The sequence below is a fragment of the Balaenoptera borealis genome (genome assembly GCF_965194805.1).
Source record: "Balaenoptera borealis genome assembly, chromosome: 10".
Lineage (NCBI taxonomy): Eukaryota > Metazoa > Chordata > Mammalia > Artiodactyla > Balaenopteridae > Balaenoptera > Balaenoptera borealis.
The window spans coordinates 55,060,710-55,079,914 of record NC_138874.1 but is presented as its reverse complement, the minus strand read 5'-3'; the positions used below and the strand labels follow the sequence as shown (position 1 = coordinate 55,079,914).

The window sequence follows — 19,205 nt, the reverse complement described above, 5'->3', positions numbered from 1 at the left end:
AATGGCTGGGAGAAAGTGGGTTTACAGCCAGTCCTGTTAACAATTTGCAGCAGGGAGGCACAACGGAGAATCCAAAACAAGCTGCTCTGTACACCTTCTGAGGGCTATGGCATGAGTAACACACCCAGACGGCTCCCATCCTCAAAGCCTGAGGCTCCGAGGGGACCGAAAACCAAGAAGGGGTGCTGGGACCTGGGTGTGGACCACTGAGGCGGGCCAAGCTGGTCCGGCACTGGGTCAGCTCAGCAGGCTGCATGGAAACGAACATCGCCCACTCCCAGCTGCAGCCCTCTGAGACCCCAGCCCAGCACCTGAAGCTAAGAGGGGGAGCCCCCCACCCACGTGAACTATAATCTCTAAATGAGAGGTGACTCTGGGTTCTTGCATTTTGTGCTGAAAATGAGATAGCGCCAGGCTGAGGAAGCTCAGGGCAGTGGGGGTCCTAGAGGTAATACTGACTGCCCTTTGCTGAGTACCTACTAGGTGTCCCACACTTTATATATGTAATGTCCGGCCTGCCGGTGGTCATTTTCCCATGAAGAAGAGGAGACTTGGCAGAGATGAAACCACTGAGCACAGCTCCTAAATGGTGGTACCAAGATTAAAACCAAGCGTGTCCATGTGCGGCTCCAAAGCCTAGCTCTAAACCACAGTGACAACGAGGACAGCTATGAAGGTGGAGAGACAGAGGTCGGCGTGGAGCCGAGCAGATGCTTTCATCCCAAGCCACGGCCATGACGTAGGCAGGCAATGCCTACACTGAGTTGGGTGAGGTTGCTTTTAAGTAGAGTGAATGGCCCAGTTTACTGGGGACAGTCCAGTGAGATTATTAGTAGCACTCTCTTGACTGGCAAAAGTACCTCCGTTTCGACAATAATATGGTCTCTCTATTCATAAGAGCCAAGCTTTGGGATGTGTGGTAGATCAAAGAGCAGACGGGCTCACTTCTCCTCCTCCAGCATGGGGTGTTGGACACCTGACCAAAATGTCAGGGAGGTCACATCCCACCCGCCTCCCTGCTACAAAGCCCGGGGCCAAAACCGCTCCTGCCTTCCAAGGCTCTTGACAAACTGATTTAGCAGGTGGACAAGACAGTGGGCCCTCTTCCCCTTTCCTCACTCCCTCTTCCCGCTTACCAAACACAGCCTCCGGGCCAGGCTGATGGGTAAGTCCACGCCCACCCTTACCTCCTTTCCTGTTCCCCACCTGGATAAGAGAGGCCCAGGGGGAGGGGAAAGCAGGAAATGCCAGGCCACAGCTGTGAGCTGGCCAAGTGAAGCCGCTCCCCCACCTCCCCAGGGATCCCAGGTAAACTTCAGAGCAGCTCATTTCCTCGTCCCAGACAAGCCCCACCCTGACCGCACAGCCTGCAGGTTGGCTGTGTCCTGGCGAGAAATTTTCCTGGTGGGAATCACATCCTGATGTCCCATAGCCATAAAGGGGCCTTGCCTGCCCAGGAAGCTCCGCCCATCCCCACCGGAAGCCCCACTCACTGCGGATGAAGCTTGTAGAGCGTCCCGTCCACGCCCACAGTCACGCTGAGGTGGTCCAGCCCCCTGTTCTCGCGGATCTTATCCACCACGGCAGCCATGCCCGCGCCACACAGCTGCGCGGCCCTCCTGGACACTACCCCGCACACGGTCTTCACCAGGATGCTGTCGTCGCACGTGCTGTTAAGGCCAAGCTGCTGGAGGATGGCCCGGACCTGCAGCAGCGCTAATCGGTCGCTGTGGGGGACAAAAGCCAGGAGGCTGGATGAAGCAGGACCCACGAGAGCAGCACAGAAGCCGCCGACTCCAAAGGAGCCGGCCCCAAATCACTGCACTCATCCACGAAAAGGGGCATGGGGTTTTCTCTCCCCTCCAAAATAACATTTATTTGTCTATTTTTTTTTAATGATCCCCAAAGTATTACATGTTAAGTTGTAGAAAAACTAGCAAATCTAGAAAAATTAAAAATTGGAAAATTAAAACTATCTACAATCCCAACACTGGGGAAAATACTATTAACGTTTAAATATATTTCCTTCCAATCTATTTTTCTTGGATATTAAACAATGTCATTGTTCTGATATGTGAATAGGCTTGTTCTTTATTTATTTATTTTAAAATTTTTGTTTTATACTGCAGCGTAGTTGATTAACAATGTTGTGGGCTTGTCCTTTATATATGGTTTTCTTTCTTGCTTTCTTCCATGCTTCATACATCTGAGCAAGTTCCCACCTCCTTATCTGAGACCAAGATTGGTAAAAGCTGCCATAGTATTCTATTCTGGGGATGACCATAATTTATTTAGCCAGTTTAGAGAAATTTAAGTTGTTTGCAATTTTCTGCTAACATAAAGTAGCACTCTGATGACATTCCTCTTTACAAGTCTTTGTGTGCAAGTTAGATTTTTCCCCTTAGGATAACATTTCTCGGTCAAAGGTTTTTTGTTTGTTTGTTTGTTTTTTAATCAGTCATCAATTTTATACACATCAGTGTATACATGTCAATCCCAATCGCCCAATTCAGTGCACCACCATCCCCACCCCACCACGGCTTTCCCCCCTTGGTGTCCATACGTTTGTTCTCTACATCTGTGTCTCAACTTCTGCCCTGCAAACCGGTTCATCTGTACCATTTTTCTAGGTTCCACATACATGCGTTAATATACGATATTTGTTTTTCTCTTTCTGACTTACTTCACTCTGTATGACAGTCTCTAGATCCATCCACGTCTCAACAAATGACTTAATTTCGTTCCTTTTTATGGCTGAGTAATATTCCATTGTATATATGTACCACAACTTATTTATCCATTTGTCTGTCGATGGGCATTTATCAGTCAAAGGTTTTTGATACATATTGCCAAGTGCCTTTCTGAAAGTTGTATCAATTTACTGTCTCTAACAGAGTATTTGGCCTTACTTGTCCCCAGTGGAAAGGGGTTTCCCTGGTGGCACAGTGGTTAAGAATCTGCCTGCCAATGCAGGCGACACGGGTTCGAGCCCTGGTCAGGGAATATCCCACGAGCCACTACTGAGCCCACGTGCCACAACTACTGAAGCCCACACACCTAGAGCCCGTGCTCCGCAACAAGAGAAGCCACTGCAACGAAGAGTAGCCCCCGCTCGCCTCAACTAGAGAAAGCCCGCGCACAGCAACGAAGACCCAACACAGCCAAAAATAAAAATAAATAAGATAAATAAATGTTTTTTAAAAATTAGAAACACTGGACAATTTGGTAAGAATGGCATCGCACTGGTTTAATCTGTGCTCCTCTCTATTAGTGAGGATTACTGTTTTTGTTTTTGTTTACTGGCCATATGAACTACCTTATACCAAAACTCTTGTTCTCCTGAGATATTTGTCTCCTCATTAAACTGAAAGAGTTGACAATGACTGATGATGAACACAACAGCAGTGGTAAGAGCAGTCAGCCTTTTTTGAGGACTTACTATGTGACACGTGCTTTACATACATCACCTCATTCCTCCTCCTAACAGCCAACTGATCCATGTATGATTATTCCCATTTTAAAGATGCGGAAATTGAGGCTCGGAGAGATCGAGTAACTCACCCAAAGCTCACAGCCAATGGGGTAGAGCAGGTCTCAAGACCAGACCTGCCAAAGCTCTTGCCCACCATGCCATGCTCTGCATCTTGCATATATAATGCAAATGTTTTCCTTAGTTTTCTGTTTGTCTTTTAAGCTTGATGACTGATTTTGTTTTTAACTTACAGAAACTATGCAGCTAAATTTGGCAATTTTTTCTTTATGATCTCTCCCTTTGCTATCACACTTGAAAGGACCTTCCCCAGCACTTCACACCCATCAGGATAGCTATTATTAAAAGAAAAACAAAAACAGAAAAGAATAAGTGTTGGCGAAGATGTGGAACAGTTGGAGCCCTTGTATATACTGCTGGTGGGATGTTAAGATGGTGCAGCCACTGTGGAAAACAGTATGGCAGTTCCTCCAAATAAGTAAAATAATGATGTGATTCAGCAATTCCACTTTTGGGTATACATCCAAAAGAATTGAAAGCAGGGACTCGATCGTGTATTTGTACACTCATGTTCATAACAGCATTATTCACAACAGACAAAAGGTGGAAGCAACCCAAGTGTCCATGGATGGATGAATGGATAAACAAAATGTAGTGTATACATACAAGGAATTATTCAGCCTTAAAAAGCAAGGAAATTCTGACACATGCTACAACATGGATACACCTTGAAGACATTATGCTAAGTGCAGTAAGCCAGATGTGAAAGGACAAATGCTATATGATTCCACTTACATGAAGTCACTAGAGGAGTCAAATTCATAGACACAGAAGGTAGAAGGGTGGTTGCCAGGGGCTGGGGGGAGGGGGGAAATGGGGAGTTAGTGTTTAATGGGTACAAAATTTCAGTTCGGGATGATGAAAAAGTTCTGGAGATGGATGGTGGCGATGGCTGAACAACAATGTGAATGTACTTAATGCCACTGAACTGTCCACTTCCAAAATGGTAACGATGGTAAATTTAATGTTATATATATCTACCACAATAAAAAAATGTTAACACGAAATATTCACTGATATTTTCTTCTCATTCTTTTCTGGCTCCTATTTTCCACACTTGGCTCTTGGGTGAACTTAGAATGAGGAGAGAAAGCAGTGGGGAACTTGGTTCCCTGTCATGGTGCGCCCCCCTCCCTGCAGCTGTGAAATGCCATCACTCCACGTGCTCAAGTCCTCCAGGGTCAGTGCCGCAGGGCCGCTGTCTGCAGTTAGCACTTCACCGCGTGGGTTCTGGTGGGCAGTGAGTTTTACCTGAAGGTTACAGACCCAGGCCTGGGCGAAAGCGAGGAGCAGACCCGAGCCGAGCCAATATCAGTGCTGCTATCATGACCATTCTAAAATGAAGGTGGCTTTTGCACAAGCTCTTTTGCTGAGCACTTTTCCACCTCTTCTCACAGCTCACTGTGGAAGATGGCAAAGGCACAGATGAAATGTTCACTCTACATGAGAAAAACAGGAGGAAGACAGAAGCAGCTCGCTGTGGGGCACGGTGGGCGGTGAGCTATGCATCCTAGGCTGCCTTTCAGAGGAAAAGAGGGTGAGGCCAGACCAGGGGTGCTTGGCCCTTTTGGACTCAATGGTCCTTCAATACAAATATCTGTGATGCACCTTTCCTACCCTGAAATGTAACCTACTTACACACAGGATGATTTCAAACAAATCAATATAATGCCCTAACATACAGGATGAATAAAAGGAAATGATTTATAGTAAAATTATGGAACTTCAAAATGCAACTGCTCAGGGCCTACTACTCCAGAGGAAGAAGAAAACCCTCACAAATGGCCAAAATGTCCCCTATGTTGCCTACTGCCCCCATCACAGCCCCCTGGCCAGGTCCACCTCTAATAGGGAGGGCCCTGCCCACTCACCTCTCGATCTGAGAGAGATACTTGGTCTGAAAGATGCCCCGAGTCTTCAGCGGCTCAGAGATCTGCCCTCGGAAGAGGAATCCCCTCTTGGTGAAGTCAATCAAGATGTTGCGGACGATTTCACCCAGGTACATGCCGCTGATCATCTTCTCATACCTGAAACGAGAGGAGGGAACTGGGTGTCTCTTTGAAGCCTGCGGTCTCACGGTAACCCCGGGCACCTCACTGTGCCTCACGGGCATCACCAACCCGTGCTCCCAGCCCTGTGCTCCCCAGCAGAGGCATAGCGTGAGACCGGGAAGGACTGAGGAAGCCCCAACCCTCCCGGGATCAGACGCGAAAGTACCAGCAGGACCATCCTCTTCCTCACCTGACTCCCTGCCTTTGCCTGGTGAAACCCCACTCCAGCTCTCAGCTCTCAACTTGCCCAGCACTGCTCCAAGAGGTCTGTCCTCCCCCTGCCTATCTCAGCTCCCACGCACCCTCCCTCCTTCACAGCACACACAGGTCCTCCGCCCCTTGGCACCCCTGCAGCGAAAGCCTCAAGGGGACAGAGAATGTGTGTCTTGCTCAGCTTTGAGTCCCAGGGCCCAGCACAGCTCAGCGCTGCTCTCAGTCAGGTGCTCAATCAATACCTGTAGAACCAGCAAACGGCTTAAAGGAACAAGACAACACAGGGGAAGTTCCCACTAGATTTTTGGAAGGTCCTGCCAAAACCCAGAGTGCTGGTCAAGGACCCACAGAGTGATAAAGCCACACAGGCTGGAGGACCCAGGCGGCCACCACACCCCTGAGGGTCACCTGTTCTTGGGGGCTTTTAATTCCTGTCCTCTCCATGCTCAGGAGCCTCAAGAAATGACAAGGGCTTTAAATGCTTCCAGGCACACACCCCATCCCAGTGTCCCCAAGCTGGCACGACTCCACTGGAATCTGGATACTCCAGAAGACTTCGAGTGGTCCACAGGAAAAACACGGAATAGCACTACTATCATCAATTCCCATCTAGTCCTTTTCATTCCATCAAGGAGACATCTCCTTGGTGTTGATAAGTTTGATGCTGATATGGCTCTAACCCCTTCCAACCCCTACTGATCTCCCTTATAACAAAGGGGGGGTCTTCCTGTAGAGCTGTTGGTAGGCACAGTAGCTAGGACTGAAATAACGCTGTTCTTCACTATATCCATTTTATGGTAATATTGGTTTTCCTCCCTCATTAAACGTAAGAATACAACCTGATTTAAAGAAAAACATTAAGCATAGGTGGTATTTGGAAAAGACAAAAATCTTGAGGTTAGCTGGAGAATCACTTATGTTTGGGAGGTATTACCCCCAGCTCTTCATTCTGTTCCTGGGGGCATGGCTTAGACCACCTCGTCTTGGCTATGGCAGAGGATGGCCTGATCCCTGGGAGCTTGAGACAAGGGGTCATTTGTCTCTATGCTGGGAAGGGTGGACACTGCCATCTCGGGGAGGGTCACTGACACCCGAGCTGCAAAGGTGCAAATAGCCACTAGGCGGTGCAGGAGGTCTGCCGTGGGAAAAGGAGGAATTGGCAGTGGCGGGCCTCTGCCTCACCCGTGACGGGGAGCCCCCCACTCCCACTGGCGGCATCCTAATTTCCCTTGCCCCTTAACAACTGCAGGTCAAGTGTGTCCTACTAAACATGGCAAAAACCTGCCGACCAACAGATTTCTATTAGTCTGATGGGGAAGAAACATAGAGCAATGAGAAGGCCAGAATGTTCCAGGATAAACCCGGTCACTGAGAGGAGTGGTGTGGCCGCTGCTACCCTGTCCCCAGAGGCACCTGCACAGGACATCAACCCTGGGCCATCCTGTACCATGTGCTGCCGCTGCCCTCCACCCCTAAGTTCTCTGCTCTCCTTGGGCCAAAAGCCAAGGTCAGGAGTGAACCTGAGGGACCACAGTCTCCAGGCTTTGTGCAAACCCCACTCCTAGAAACTTCTTCCGTTGTAACAGGCAGAATGCCCTCCCATCCCGTCTCCTCCACCAGGTGGGATTACCTTTGCTTCCCGCCGTTTAGAGAATATTCATCCACCAGTTTGTCATAGATCGTTCTGATATCATCCAGACACCCGTTGTCCCCAAAGGCACCCCACTCCATGTTGATACACATTCGGCCCTCGTTTCCTTCTAGCGTCTCGACGTTTTTCATTTCTTCCATGTAGCAGGCATTGCTGCCCGTCCCTGAAATACACGAGGGGAGAATGAATGGCCACACCACCGTGCTTAGTGGGGAGGGGGGCTGCAGCTAGGCTTGGGGCCTGGGGCTCCGCAGAGAGGGGTACGCTTTTGAGATGAACAAAGTAATAGCTTCACTTTCCCAATGTCTTCCAGGAAAATCTCAAAATATAAAGGCAAAGTCAGAGTTAAAACTGCCCAGAGCATTTGATTAACTTACTTTATACTAAGATGTCAACACCGAGAGCCTCGTGTGTTTACCTGTCCGCGAAGGGCTATGTTTATTTTAATACAAGATGGTCTTACAACAAAGGGATGTATTTTCAATAGTGGAAGTTTAGGCAGCATTCAGACTGGAAGGATATTTCCCTATTTCTCTTTCCTTCTCTCTCCACATATACGTACACACACATATACTGTATTTATGCGTATATACACACATAAATATAAAATATTACATGGAGCGGTTGTCTACTATCCCACCATGCATGTCCACTTATGTTTTCTTATCAAACTTGGCCGTGGACTCTGCCTGAATAAACTCTCCTGTGTGTTCCAGAATGAGGCCCACCGTTAGTTCAGGGAAGGACAGTGTCCTGAGCATCTCAAGGGTGCCCTTCTAAAGCAAGGTTCCTCACCATTTTGGTATCACAGATCGCTTTGAAAGTCTGATGATTCTCCTGAGAAAAGGGACGTTTCCCTGAGTGCACCCCTACACTGTATACACACAATCTGACAAACGGCTTCCAGGGGGTCAGGAGCCTCTGATCTCCATCCCTGACCTCCCCAGGGCAGGGCTAGTCAGACTGTGGCCCCCCAAGGACTAGGGCTGGACCACAAACTGTTTACTGTTCTCGACTAGGAGTAGTTAGGTACAGATGCTGAGAGGAAGCGTTCTAAAACTTTCACAGCAGATTTAATCTCCAGACATCCAAATTTGTGGTCACTGGCCTTGTCTCAGTGAATGGACGGGAAATTTAAAAACCAATCAACTAACCAAGGAGTCCCTCACACAGATATTTTAACATACACCTGAATCCCCTGAGGAGCTGCTGAGATGGATTTTCTGATTCAGGAGGTCTGGGGTGAGGCCTAAGACCCTGCATTTCTAACATGCTCTCGGGTGATTCTGATGCTGCTGGCCAGGGATCACACTTGCAGCCGCAAGGCCCTCGAGCACCCTCGAGCACCGTGGACCCACCCTAGGCGGGAGACAGAGGTCGATGGATTTTCAACATCCTTAAGGGACACAAGGACACCTCTACCAGCTAGACAAGTGGGCTCTGGCTGTTTTATGCCCTTTAAAGAAACTTAAGTAGAATTCACAGATGCTTCTGACTGTGTACCTGTAAGCAGACAGGGTAGGGAGTCCCCAGAGAAAGACAAACAGGCATGACTCTCTTGATATAAGTGGAGCCATTTTGGCCTAAGCCATTTTGTGATCTAAGCCTGGCCACAAGGCTTGCTCTTGAACAGGTCTCAGTAATAATGATTTTAAGGGAACAAAAGGACAAACTGTTATCAGGCATGAGAAGTAACAATAGCAAAGATAATAAATCAGTTGTAAAGACTCCTAGTTCTGTTTCAGTGGTAAAGATTAGCCTGAAGCACTTTACTGAGCTGTTTTGCAGAATTTAAACCCCCGCTGGGCACTCAACCACCAGATCAAGTGGAACCTAAGGGACGGTGATGTTGACCTTTTCTGACCCTCGTGACTTAAATCGACCGAAGCCTGGACTCTGTCAACCTTTGCCCCAATTCTATACTGAATTCTCCTCTGCCTAAGCCCCTTCATGAATATGCACGTACCCTTAGCTTAAAACTTCCTCAATTTTTCTGTTCAAGGAGACATTGCTTTGGGAAAGATCCCTAGTGTTCTCTTTACTTGCTGCAAGTAATAAAGCCTTCCTTCTGATCTTTGGTTTGGTTGTGTCTTTTGGCTCGACACCCACCAAGAAGCCAACCCAGTTTTCGGGTAACATAACTGGATTATTTTTGTTTTCTCGGCTCCCTTTCACCCAAAGTGTAAAACTGAGAGAAGAGGAGCCCCAGAAATGGAAGGGGTGCAAAGAATGCCAAAACATGTAAATTATACTTCTTGCTCATGGGCGTTCTGAGCAGAGATCAACTGATGACAGAAGGAAAGAGTGACTTTGAAGGCAGCAGGAGAACCCCCTACCCCGACCCCCCACCTCCGTCCCCCGCATTTGCGGGCCTGACCTCTGGGCAGGAAGGTGAGGTCAGGCCCAAAGCAGAGAAAGTGCTGTGTCACTCTAGCTTTGCATTTCACACCTAAGCCCATTCATAAGCAGAAGGAAGGGAGGGGCCGGGTGGAGAAAGAAAGCTTTGCAAAAGAAAGGAAGAAACAAAGAGCCCCAAAGCCAGGCCCCAAACAACATTTACCTGGAGCTGCTCCCTAGCTTTTTAAATTTCCACAGGAGCGAAAAGTGGTTTAACAAATGAAAAGGTCTTCCTGGCACCAGGAAGGCAGCCTGCTGGGGCCTTCTCCCAATCTCCCAGGTCCACGCAGCAGGCTGCTTGCTGACTCTCTCCGTCCAGGGATGCTCTGCAGGTGTTAGCTAAGAAACCGGGCCTTTTCCCAGCATCCCTGGTGCTAGGAGCAGGATCAGTTAGGCAAATGTTTTTCTTGTAGCCTAAATCAAGATGCTTCTGGAATTTTGTGCTCTCAAGGCCCAGACCCCTACTGTGCTTGGATTATAAGGGAACAACCAGCAAAGCCAGATAATCCCCCTGCCTGTAACCGAGCAGGACCCTATGGGGCCTTCCCGGGACAGACCCCTCTCCCATATCCTCTACTTTAGCTCCTCTCTGAAGTACCTAGATAATAGTGTCTGATGCACATTTCCTAAGCTGTTTTACTGATGCTAAAACCCCCACCAAATGGAAGATATTAGCTACTTGATGACCTTGAGAACATAGCCCCAGGCCTGCTGGAGCCTAAGGACTGATAATGTTAACCCCTGTGACACCATCCTGTTACCTCACCATCAACCAATCAGAGAATTGTGCATGAGCTGATCACATACCCTGAGACACCCCTCCCTCACCTGGCCTTTAAAAAGGCTGTGCTGGGGGGCTTCCCTGGTGGCGCAGTGGTTGAGAATCTGCCTGCCAATGCAGGGGACACGGGGTTCGAGCAACTAGGCCCGTGAGCCACAACTACTGAGCCTGCGCATCTGGAGCCTGTGCTCCGCAACAAGAGAGGCCGCGACAGCGAAAGGCCAACAGTGAAAGGCCCGCACACCGCGATGAAGAGTGGCCCCCGCTCGCCACAACTAGAGAAAGCCCTCGCACAGAAACGAAGACCCAACACAGCCAAAAATAAATAAATAAATAAATAAATTTATTTAAAAAAAAAAAAAAAGGCTGTGCTGAACTGTATCGAGGAGTTCAGGCTTTCTGAGCATTGGCTGTCCTGGACTCCTTGTATGGCGCCTCACAATAAACGCTGCCCTTTCGGTCCTGTGGTAATCTAACTCTTTGTCTATCCCCGCTCCCCCCCACAAAATATCAAAAACATAACATAACACAAAAAATGCTGCACTTTTCCTTCACCACAACCCAGTGTCAGTAGATTGGCTTTACTGTGCACAGGTGAGCAGACCCAGATTTTGGTTCAGTAATATGCCTCCCACTTCAGCAGCTGGGACCATTGGTGCTGAAGGCCAAATGGCGCCCAGACTGCCCTCTGGCCCTTCTCCACAGTCAGGAGAGGAGGAGGCTCTGCTTTCTTCCCAGCCATAGGCCCTGGCCCTGCAACACCTGCCCGGGTCCCTCCCTACAAGCCCTGCTGACCAGGCCAGCTCCAAGCACTCCCACCCTGCCCACCGGGGCGTGTGAGCCACCTGGGGGCCGCACTCCTGGAGAGCTCGGTTCCTGACAATCTGCTCACAGTCAGCTGGAAGCCTCGTGGGCTGGGTGTTGGGAGGGGGAACCCCTGGAGAGCCCTGCAGCCTCGGGCGGTCATGAAACTCTGGAGGTGGTTAAGGGGACAGTGCTGACAGATATACTGTCTCACACCGAGGGCTGAGCTGTTGGCTCAGGGCCCCACAAAACAGGAAAACCCAGCCTACCCTGCCCCAGAAAAAGACCTTCCAGGACACCCACCTACGATGAGTCCAACCTCGCAGGTGGGCTCCTCATAAGCACAGGTCATCATGGTGCCCACCGTGTCATTGACCACAGCCACCACGTCCAGGTCAAATTCCTTTGGAAAGAAAGAGACACAGGTTTAGCTTTAGGGGAGGGACAGCGCTGCCCGGCTTGAGTTCTGCAGGGTCACTCTGCCGCACTGCAGTCAGAAAGCTGCTGGTGCATCATCTGAAATAGTTTCCTTACCAGCCTGTGAAAGGTAATGAAATGCTTCTTCACTAAACATCTACTATTAATGATGTATCTGAAGCTTGAGCTCTGAAGAAAGGAAGTATTCTACCCATTTCACAGATGGCAATGAGTCCTAGAGAGGCAGCCCAGGAGAATGGAGAAGAGACAAGGGACAATGTCGAAGTAGCTCTTTCTCTTGGCAGGTTAAAGTATTATAGCCTTTCAGAGGGCAAAATGGAAGTACCAAATCCATGTCTCAGAATCTGCTCTTCAGAGACAAACATACAGGTACACAAAGGCACATACAAGGGTATTTATTGTGTAACTTATATGAGCCAGAAGGAGAAACAACCCAAATCTAGATCAAAAGGGGCATGTAAGGCCTGGTTCGGGCAAACTCTGGAATCCTGCACAGCCAAGAAAGTGAATGAGGTTGGCCTCTATGTAGCGATACGAAAGACTGCTGTTTCATAGTAAGTGAAAAAAGCCAGCTGTAATATAGTATACATGGTATGACTCCCATGTTTTAAATGTGTGTTGGTATATGCATGGAAAGTACATTTGAAGAACACTGAGATTAAGAGTTGTGAAATGGGCAAAAAGAGGGCATCAGGTTTCTTTTCAATGAAATATTAGCTGTCGTCTAGCACACTCTTCCAGGAACAATCGACCCCTCTTCCAACCCATTCATTTCAGCCTTCCTGACTGCCTGTGTATATTAATCTGTTCTTCTGAACTGGAGACACTTGAATGGACCTTTTTTTTTTTTTAACTTCTAACTGATTCCCTCATTAATTAATGAGTTAAATAAAAACTTCAGAATTTTTCATTTTATATTTTGTCAGTCAATATCCTCCAGCCAAAGACCACCAGAAACATACCCACAGTGGACAAAGCTGCACTTCCTGACTGGTTGGTTGCAACACGGGCAAACACATCCCATGGTGCGTGCCAGAAAGTGCTAGAAAGCACAGTTATAGGATCTGAGCCTGTGCTGGCGGTTTTAGGGAGGGTTCTAAGAAGTGGGCTTTTGCTCAGGACTGGATGCTGTCAGGAAGCAGGGCCATCTCTGAGCACGTGCCAAGTTCTGCCACGACGACACAGCGCTTCCTGCTCATTTGATTCCATCGCGGTCGCAAGGGGGCTGTGATGATGGCTGTGCTCCGCGGCAGTGCCAGGCTGTGCCCCACGGTCAGGGGCTGCTTTTCCCTTTTTTGAGCTGGAGGAGAGCCATGATTTTACATTCCTTAAACTATCCTTTAATAACACAAAACTGTTCTGCTCTCTTTTATTGCCATCGGTTGGGGCAACCTTAATACCCTTGTCACAGGGTTCTGCATCGTTTGAATTCTTTACAGCAAGCAAGTACTTTTTTTTTTGGCTGCCGAGTGGCATGTGGGATCTTAGTTCCCCAACCAGGGATCGAACCCATGCCCCCTGCAGTGGAAGTGCGGAGTCCTAACCACTGGACTGCCAGGGAATTCCCGAGCAAGTACAATTTTTATAACCTGAAAGAAACAGGAAAGATTTTTAAAAACATCCTTTTAATAGTTACCTCTCTCCTTTTTACCGCATCCCTCAGTAAGGTCGCTACATCCTGCCCCACGCAATCAGTTGCCTTAAAACCTTTCGTCCAGGTGATCAAGATTCCCTGCAATAGGAAGGGCAGTGGGAGAGTCCTGTGTCATTAATCCTTCTAGGCAGAATACAAAATCCCAACCCCTCCTTCCAGAGTAAACACCTGCTAAGAATTTACAGTGAGACGATGCTGGAACATCTGAGGCATAAACCAATAAAATACAAAGAGTCCTCCGCAGGCCTGCCCCTCTTACTGTCCTCACAGTGGTCTGGTTTGTAATCCCCACTTCACAGATGGAAAAACTGAGGCATAGAAAGTTAATGGTGCTGCCCATGGTATAACCAACTAGTTCCTCTGAAGAACAGTTTGCCAAAAACATAAGTGGAGAAATGCAAATTTTTAGTAACACTGCTACTACCTAAAGTAAACTTTAGGTTTGATTGGACTGTAGTGTATACACTTGCTAGGTGTGTACTCACTATGATGACGGTATAAGTGAACTGCTTTTAAAAATCACCAGACCTTTTAAAAACTGCAAAACCAAGTTTACATGGATCCACCTGTTGAGATCCAAAAGAGTTATTAAGAGGGAAAAAGACCCGAGTCAGCACTGTCTGGATTAACTGGCTTCCAGAGGCAGGTGGCCCTGCCCAGCTTGCCAAGTGCTGCCAATCACGTGCCTCAAACCCTGGCCTAAGGCCCTATGTGATGTGATGCCAACACCAGGGTCTGCTCCCTGGCCATACCTCTACCTGCGAAACACAGAGGATGGGTCTCGCCCGCATGATTCTGCACAACCATTCCCTTCCACACAGAACATACCCCCGGGCCTGCCAACACCCCTAAGCGTGGTGCCGGTGTTGCTGGAGTAGGCTGGGATGCTCCACTAGACTGGCGGCTTCCTGAGGGCAGGACCTGTGTGCCCAGCTCTTGGTCCTCAGCAGGTGCTCAAGCCCTGACCTTGAGCCCTGGTTCATTCCATTTATTGAATAAACATTTATTAAGCATCTTCTCTGATAGCACACTGTGCTAGGGCCTGTGGGGAACACAGGTCCTCGGCTCAAGGAGCATACGACATCGCAGAAAAGAGAGACACCAAAGATCACTAAAAACTGTGTAAGAAGTGCTATAACCAGGCAACGTTCGAGGAAACAGGGAACACTCACGAGGGTGAGATTCTTTTTGCCTGGAGGACCAGAAGGCTTCCCAGAAGAGGTGAATGCTTTAAATGATAAAAGAAGAGTAGAGTCTTAAGATGTACTGGAGGGTGTGGCGTAAGGCCTGGGTCAACCCACTGTGACAGCTAAGCTGTCCCAGAATCGAGGGATGACACAGAGGCTGGAGGAGGCTTCAAGAGCTGACCCACACTGGCCAAGGGACAGTCAGCGCCGCCCAATGTCTGATGCCTGGAAAAAGGAGACTCACCGCATCCAAGCTCGTCTGCTTGCAGGGAAACGAAAATGTGAAGCCCAGAGGCATTCTGGGGCCCTTAATGCCCATGTAGTCCAGGAAGTCAGAGATGCAGGAAACGATGTGGTCAAACAGCTTTAGGAGAAAAGAAGGGCTTACTCATGTACCTTCTAGTTTCATACCTTCAGTGCATACATGCAAGTACACACACACACACACCCGCCCCCGACACATGCAGAGCAAGCCCCCCTCCCTAGTATCTTCCCAGCCCCTGAGCATCCTAAGCCCAGCATGGCTGAATGTACCTGATGCTTTCGGGCCACACAGACACAACTGCACAGCGGCATGTATCACATGCAGGTTCTGGGGCCCAACGATGCCACTGGCCAGGTCTGTGATGCACATATGCCATGGTGGTGTAAAAGCAAAACTGTCTCACCTCTTCCCCAGTGCCCTGCATGATTTCCGTGGGAATGGCGTAGATCTTGTTGTGCATTTCCACTGTTCTCTTTTTCCCACTGCGAATTTTCACCAGCAAGACGCGGAAATTCGTTCCTCCAAGATCCAGGGCCAAGAAATCACCGTGCTCTGTTGTGGTCAAGAACATAAAGAAGGTCAAGAAGAGTTAGTATTACCTCCTGGCAGCCAGTAACCCCAAGACTTCAGACTTTCAAGGGAGGAAGCCGCATATTAAATATAGGGGAGAAGCTGTTAAGTCTTCCCTCAGCACACAGCCCAGGCTCAGAGAGGGTGGGCACTAACTCATGACCACCGCAGCCTCTGAGCCACACTAGAAGGACAAAAGGCCCCATGGATGAACCATCTGTCACAGTAAACAAATAAATTTTACCAGGCTACTAAAAAGCCTGGCAACAATGACCTGATCTTAGGGAACCTCATATAAAAATTAACAATATATGTCGATGTGTATAGTGTTTGCAAAAATGGCCACAGTCACTCCTCCCTGTATGCAGGCTTCTTTGCAAAGTGACTTTGCAGTTCTTCCCGTCAAAAGATGGAATCTATTTCCGCCTCCCCTTGGATCTGGCCTGGCCTTATAACTTGCTTTGGCAAACAGAGTGTGGCAGAAGCGGAGCTGAGCCAGCCCCAGCCTAGGCCTCCAAGAGGCTTTGAGGTCTCCCTCTCCTTCATGGACCCTGCTGTTACCATGTGAACAAGCCCGGCGGCCCGCTGGAGGATGAGACACGTGGCCGGGCACTCCTACACCCCAGCTGACAGACAAATGCTGGATGTGTAAGGGAGAGTCCCCCAGGGACTGCAGACGCATGAATGAAAGATCAGCCAAGCCTGGCCCAGATGAGCAACGATAAGTTGCCGACCCAGGGACCCCTGAGCAACAATAAGTGGTTGCTGTTTAAAGCCACTAAGTTTCAGGGTGGTTTATAATGCAAGAGTAAGTAGCTTACACATAGGACATACTCATATCACAAACAGTCATCAGCACCCCCCCCAGTGCTCAGCTCCAACAGGACCAGCAAGGTCAGCAGTACGGGGTTGGACGCTGAGCTCCAATCTGCCCGGGTGTAACAATCCCCAGGCCTCTGTGTGCCTCTCCACCAGGACCTAGGAAGGGGGCAGTGAGTGTTTATCCTTCTTCTGCTTTCCTGTGTTTATCAGAGGCCCTACAGCAATCTCAGTGCTTTGGGATCTGCCCAGCTCTGTTCTCTTAAGAACACTTTCTAATTCTGAACAGGGCTGTGGTTTTAGAGACAGCACCTGCCTGGGAGGCTGGACCAGGGGAAATCGACTGCCTTGAGTCACACACGCGGCAAGTCGGTGGTAAAAATGGAAGAGAGAGGTTTGAGTGAGTTTCTAGCTCTTGCCAAAATCATGCCACCCCAGTGTAAAGCATCCCCTGGAGAAGCCAACCACCCTGCAGCCCCACCGTGACTCGGCCACTGGTATGAGAAGCAGGAGGGGCGTGTCAGCCCCCAACAGAGGTCCTCACCTGTCCCATCAGGAGTGCTCCGGACGAAGGAGGGCAGCATCTTGACGACGGCCTTGTCATGCGTCTGCTTGCCCAGCCCCAATTCCATCTCGGCCCGCATCCTCCTTTTCACCTCCAGCAGCATATCCTTGGTGAGACTGAAGTGGGCCAGGGTCTCCTCTATCTGCCGGTGCTGCTCAGCCAGGCGGTAGGCCACCGCGGTCACCATGGCAGCCCCCTTGCCGCTGCCACTCTCCGAGAGGAGGAAACGCACATCGCAGTCGGGCACCAAGCGCCTCAGGGTCTTGTGGAAACGCCGGGAATACCTGGGGTGGGGAGGCCACAAGAGCCGACTGAGCCGGACTGTAGGGACCTCTAGGACCCCTTTCTCTCTTCTTGCACACCTTAATTCCATTTTCTACACTTGCTTTCCGCATTACTCCAGTCACACAACACATCCACTGTAGAAAAGTTACCAAATGCAGACAGGTAAAAAGGGAAAACTGGGCTTCCCTGGTGGCGCAGTGGTTGAGAATCTGCCTGCTAATGCAGGGGACACGGGTTTGAGCCCTGGTTTGGGAAGATCCCACATGCCGCGGAACAACTGGGCCCGTGAGCCACAGCTACTGAGCCTGTGCATCTGGAGCCTGTGCTCCGCAACAAGAGGCCACGACAGTGAGAGGCCCGCGCACCGCGATGAAGAGTGGCCCCCGCTCGCCGCAACTAGAGAAAGCCCTAGCACAGAAACGAAGACCCAACATAGCAATCAATCAATCAATAAATAAATCTTTAAAAAAAAAAAAAAAAAAAAAGGGAAAACTGAAATCACCCACAGTGACACATAAAAAGAGAGGGCTCTCATTACGACATGAATATCGAGGGACTTCCCTGGTGGTCCAGTGGTTAGGACTCTGCACTTCCACTGCAGGGGACCACAGGTTTGATCCGTGGTGAGGGAACTAAGATCCCACATGCCACGAGGCCAAAACAAACAAACAAAAAAGAATATCAAATACAGAAAATTCAGGGTCCAAAAAAATGTTGTTGTCCACCGTAACAAGGAGATAATACAGCACAGTGGTCAAGAAAGAGCCCAGTGTTCAAAAGTCAGACCAGGAGACAGGGTGAGTGCCCCCACTTCCATACCAGGGGACCTTGTCCCGTTACTTAGCCTTGGAGTCACTGTGGATGACAGCATCTGGCTGACAGTGATGTGGTGGGAACTCAGTGAGTTCATCAAATCTTCGATGAATAACTGGCGCTGAGCAAGGGCTCAATCAAGCAAGAATTGCTCTTGTTTTCCATTTTCACTTGGCCCTTTCCCCCAGCCCCCAAGACCACGGATATTTTTTAGTGGTCAGAAGAGGACTTTAGGACAGGACTCAGTGAGACACAGAACTTTCTCCAGGTCTGTGGTCTGTTGTAAGTACAGAAGGCTGCCTGCCATGCGAAACTGGGAAACCGGAACCTCAAAATGTTAACAGCGGTCAACTCCAGGGGATGGGATTAACAATGACTTCTATTCTCTTTGTAATTTTTTGAACTATCTGAAGTTTCTACACCAAAAATATGTTATTCCTGAAATAATCAGTATAGAATCAAAGTTATTTTTTAAAATGTGATGTTGCAGATGACAGAGTTCTAGAGATGACTGGTGGTGATGCCTGCACAACAGTGTGAATGTACTTAAATTTACTGAACTGTACACTCAAAAAATGGCTAAGATGGTAAATTTTATATTATGTGTATTTTACCGCAAGTAGAAAATTATTTTAATGTGATGTAAATCCCTAAGCTGTCTTGTCCAAAAATTAGCCAAGAAATTTAAAAAACAAAAAAGAGAAAAAAAAAAGATGCCTAATTGCATTATCAAGAATTTTACAAAAACTCTAAGAATATAAAGAAATAAAATTATGAACCTGGCAGATAATAGCAGCTAACTAGCTCAAACCCTATCCCCTCAGCAACACTGAACTATTTCAGTTTAAGTCGATCTTTATTTAACTGTTACTAGAACTGGGTATTAAGGCACAGTATCTGCAAGGCCACTTCACAGGCACATTATACATACAATGGGAGAAATATCTGAGATCCTGTACAAAAAAATCACGTCACAGGCAGTTATTGTTAAAACTCGGAACATAAAGACTTAGAATTCACCTTTAGCCTTTTTAAAAGATTCAGGCCATGTTCTTAGTGGCCACAGAAAGCTTTTGACGCTAAGGCGTCCAATAGACAAGAAGGCAGCATCAATGGGGACCACTTAACAACTTAATCTCTCTCTGGCTCTCAGATGCAAAGC

The 19,205-nt window shown here is 48.6% G+C and overlaps 1 protein-coding gene and 1 long non-coding RNA gene across 2 annotated transcripts in view; one reads left to right on the top strand and one right to left on the bottom strand.

Moving 5' to 3' along the window:
• LOC309635739 overlaps nucleotides 1-17,722 on the top strand; it is a 191,839-nt gene extending 174,117 nt beyond the window's left edge. The window contains exon 2 of the long non-coding RNA XR_014248986.1: nucleotides 17,393-17,722. This is a non-coding gene — a long non-coding RNA (uncharacterized lncRNA). The remainder of the gene's footprint in view (nucleotides 1-17,392) is intronic.
• Nucleotides 1-19,205, bottom strand: part of HK1 (hexokinase 1) — a 71,528-nt gene that overhangs the window by 1,030 nt on the left and 51,293 nt on the right. Inside the window, exons 10-17 of the mRNA XM_082407279.1 lie at nucleotides 16,925-17,229; nucleotides 15,395-15,543; nucleotides 14,971-15,090; nucleotides 13,522-13,617; nucleotides 11,751-11,850; nucleotides 7,445-7,628; nucleotides 5,422-5,577; nucleotides 1,494-1,727 (exon numbers count right to left, since the gene is read on the bottom strand). Of these exons, the coding sequence (XP_082263405.1) occupies nucleotides 1,494-1,727; nucleotides 5,422-5,577; nucleotides 7,445-7,628; nucleotides 11,751-11,850; nucleotides 13,522-13,617; nucleotides 14,971-15,090; nucleotides 15,395-15,543; nucleotides 16,925-17,229 (1,344 nt within the window). The remainder of the gene's footprint in view (nucleotides 1-1,493; nucleotides 1,728-5,421; nucleotides 5,578-7,444; nucleotides 7,629-11,750; nucleotides 11,851-13,521; nucleotides 13,618-14,970; nucleotides 15,091-15,394; nucleotides 15,544-16,924; nucleotides 17,230-19,205) is intronic.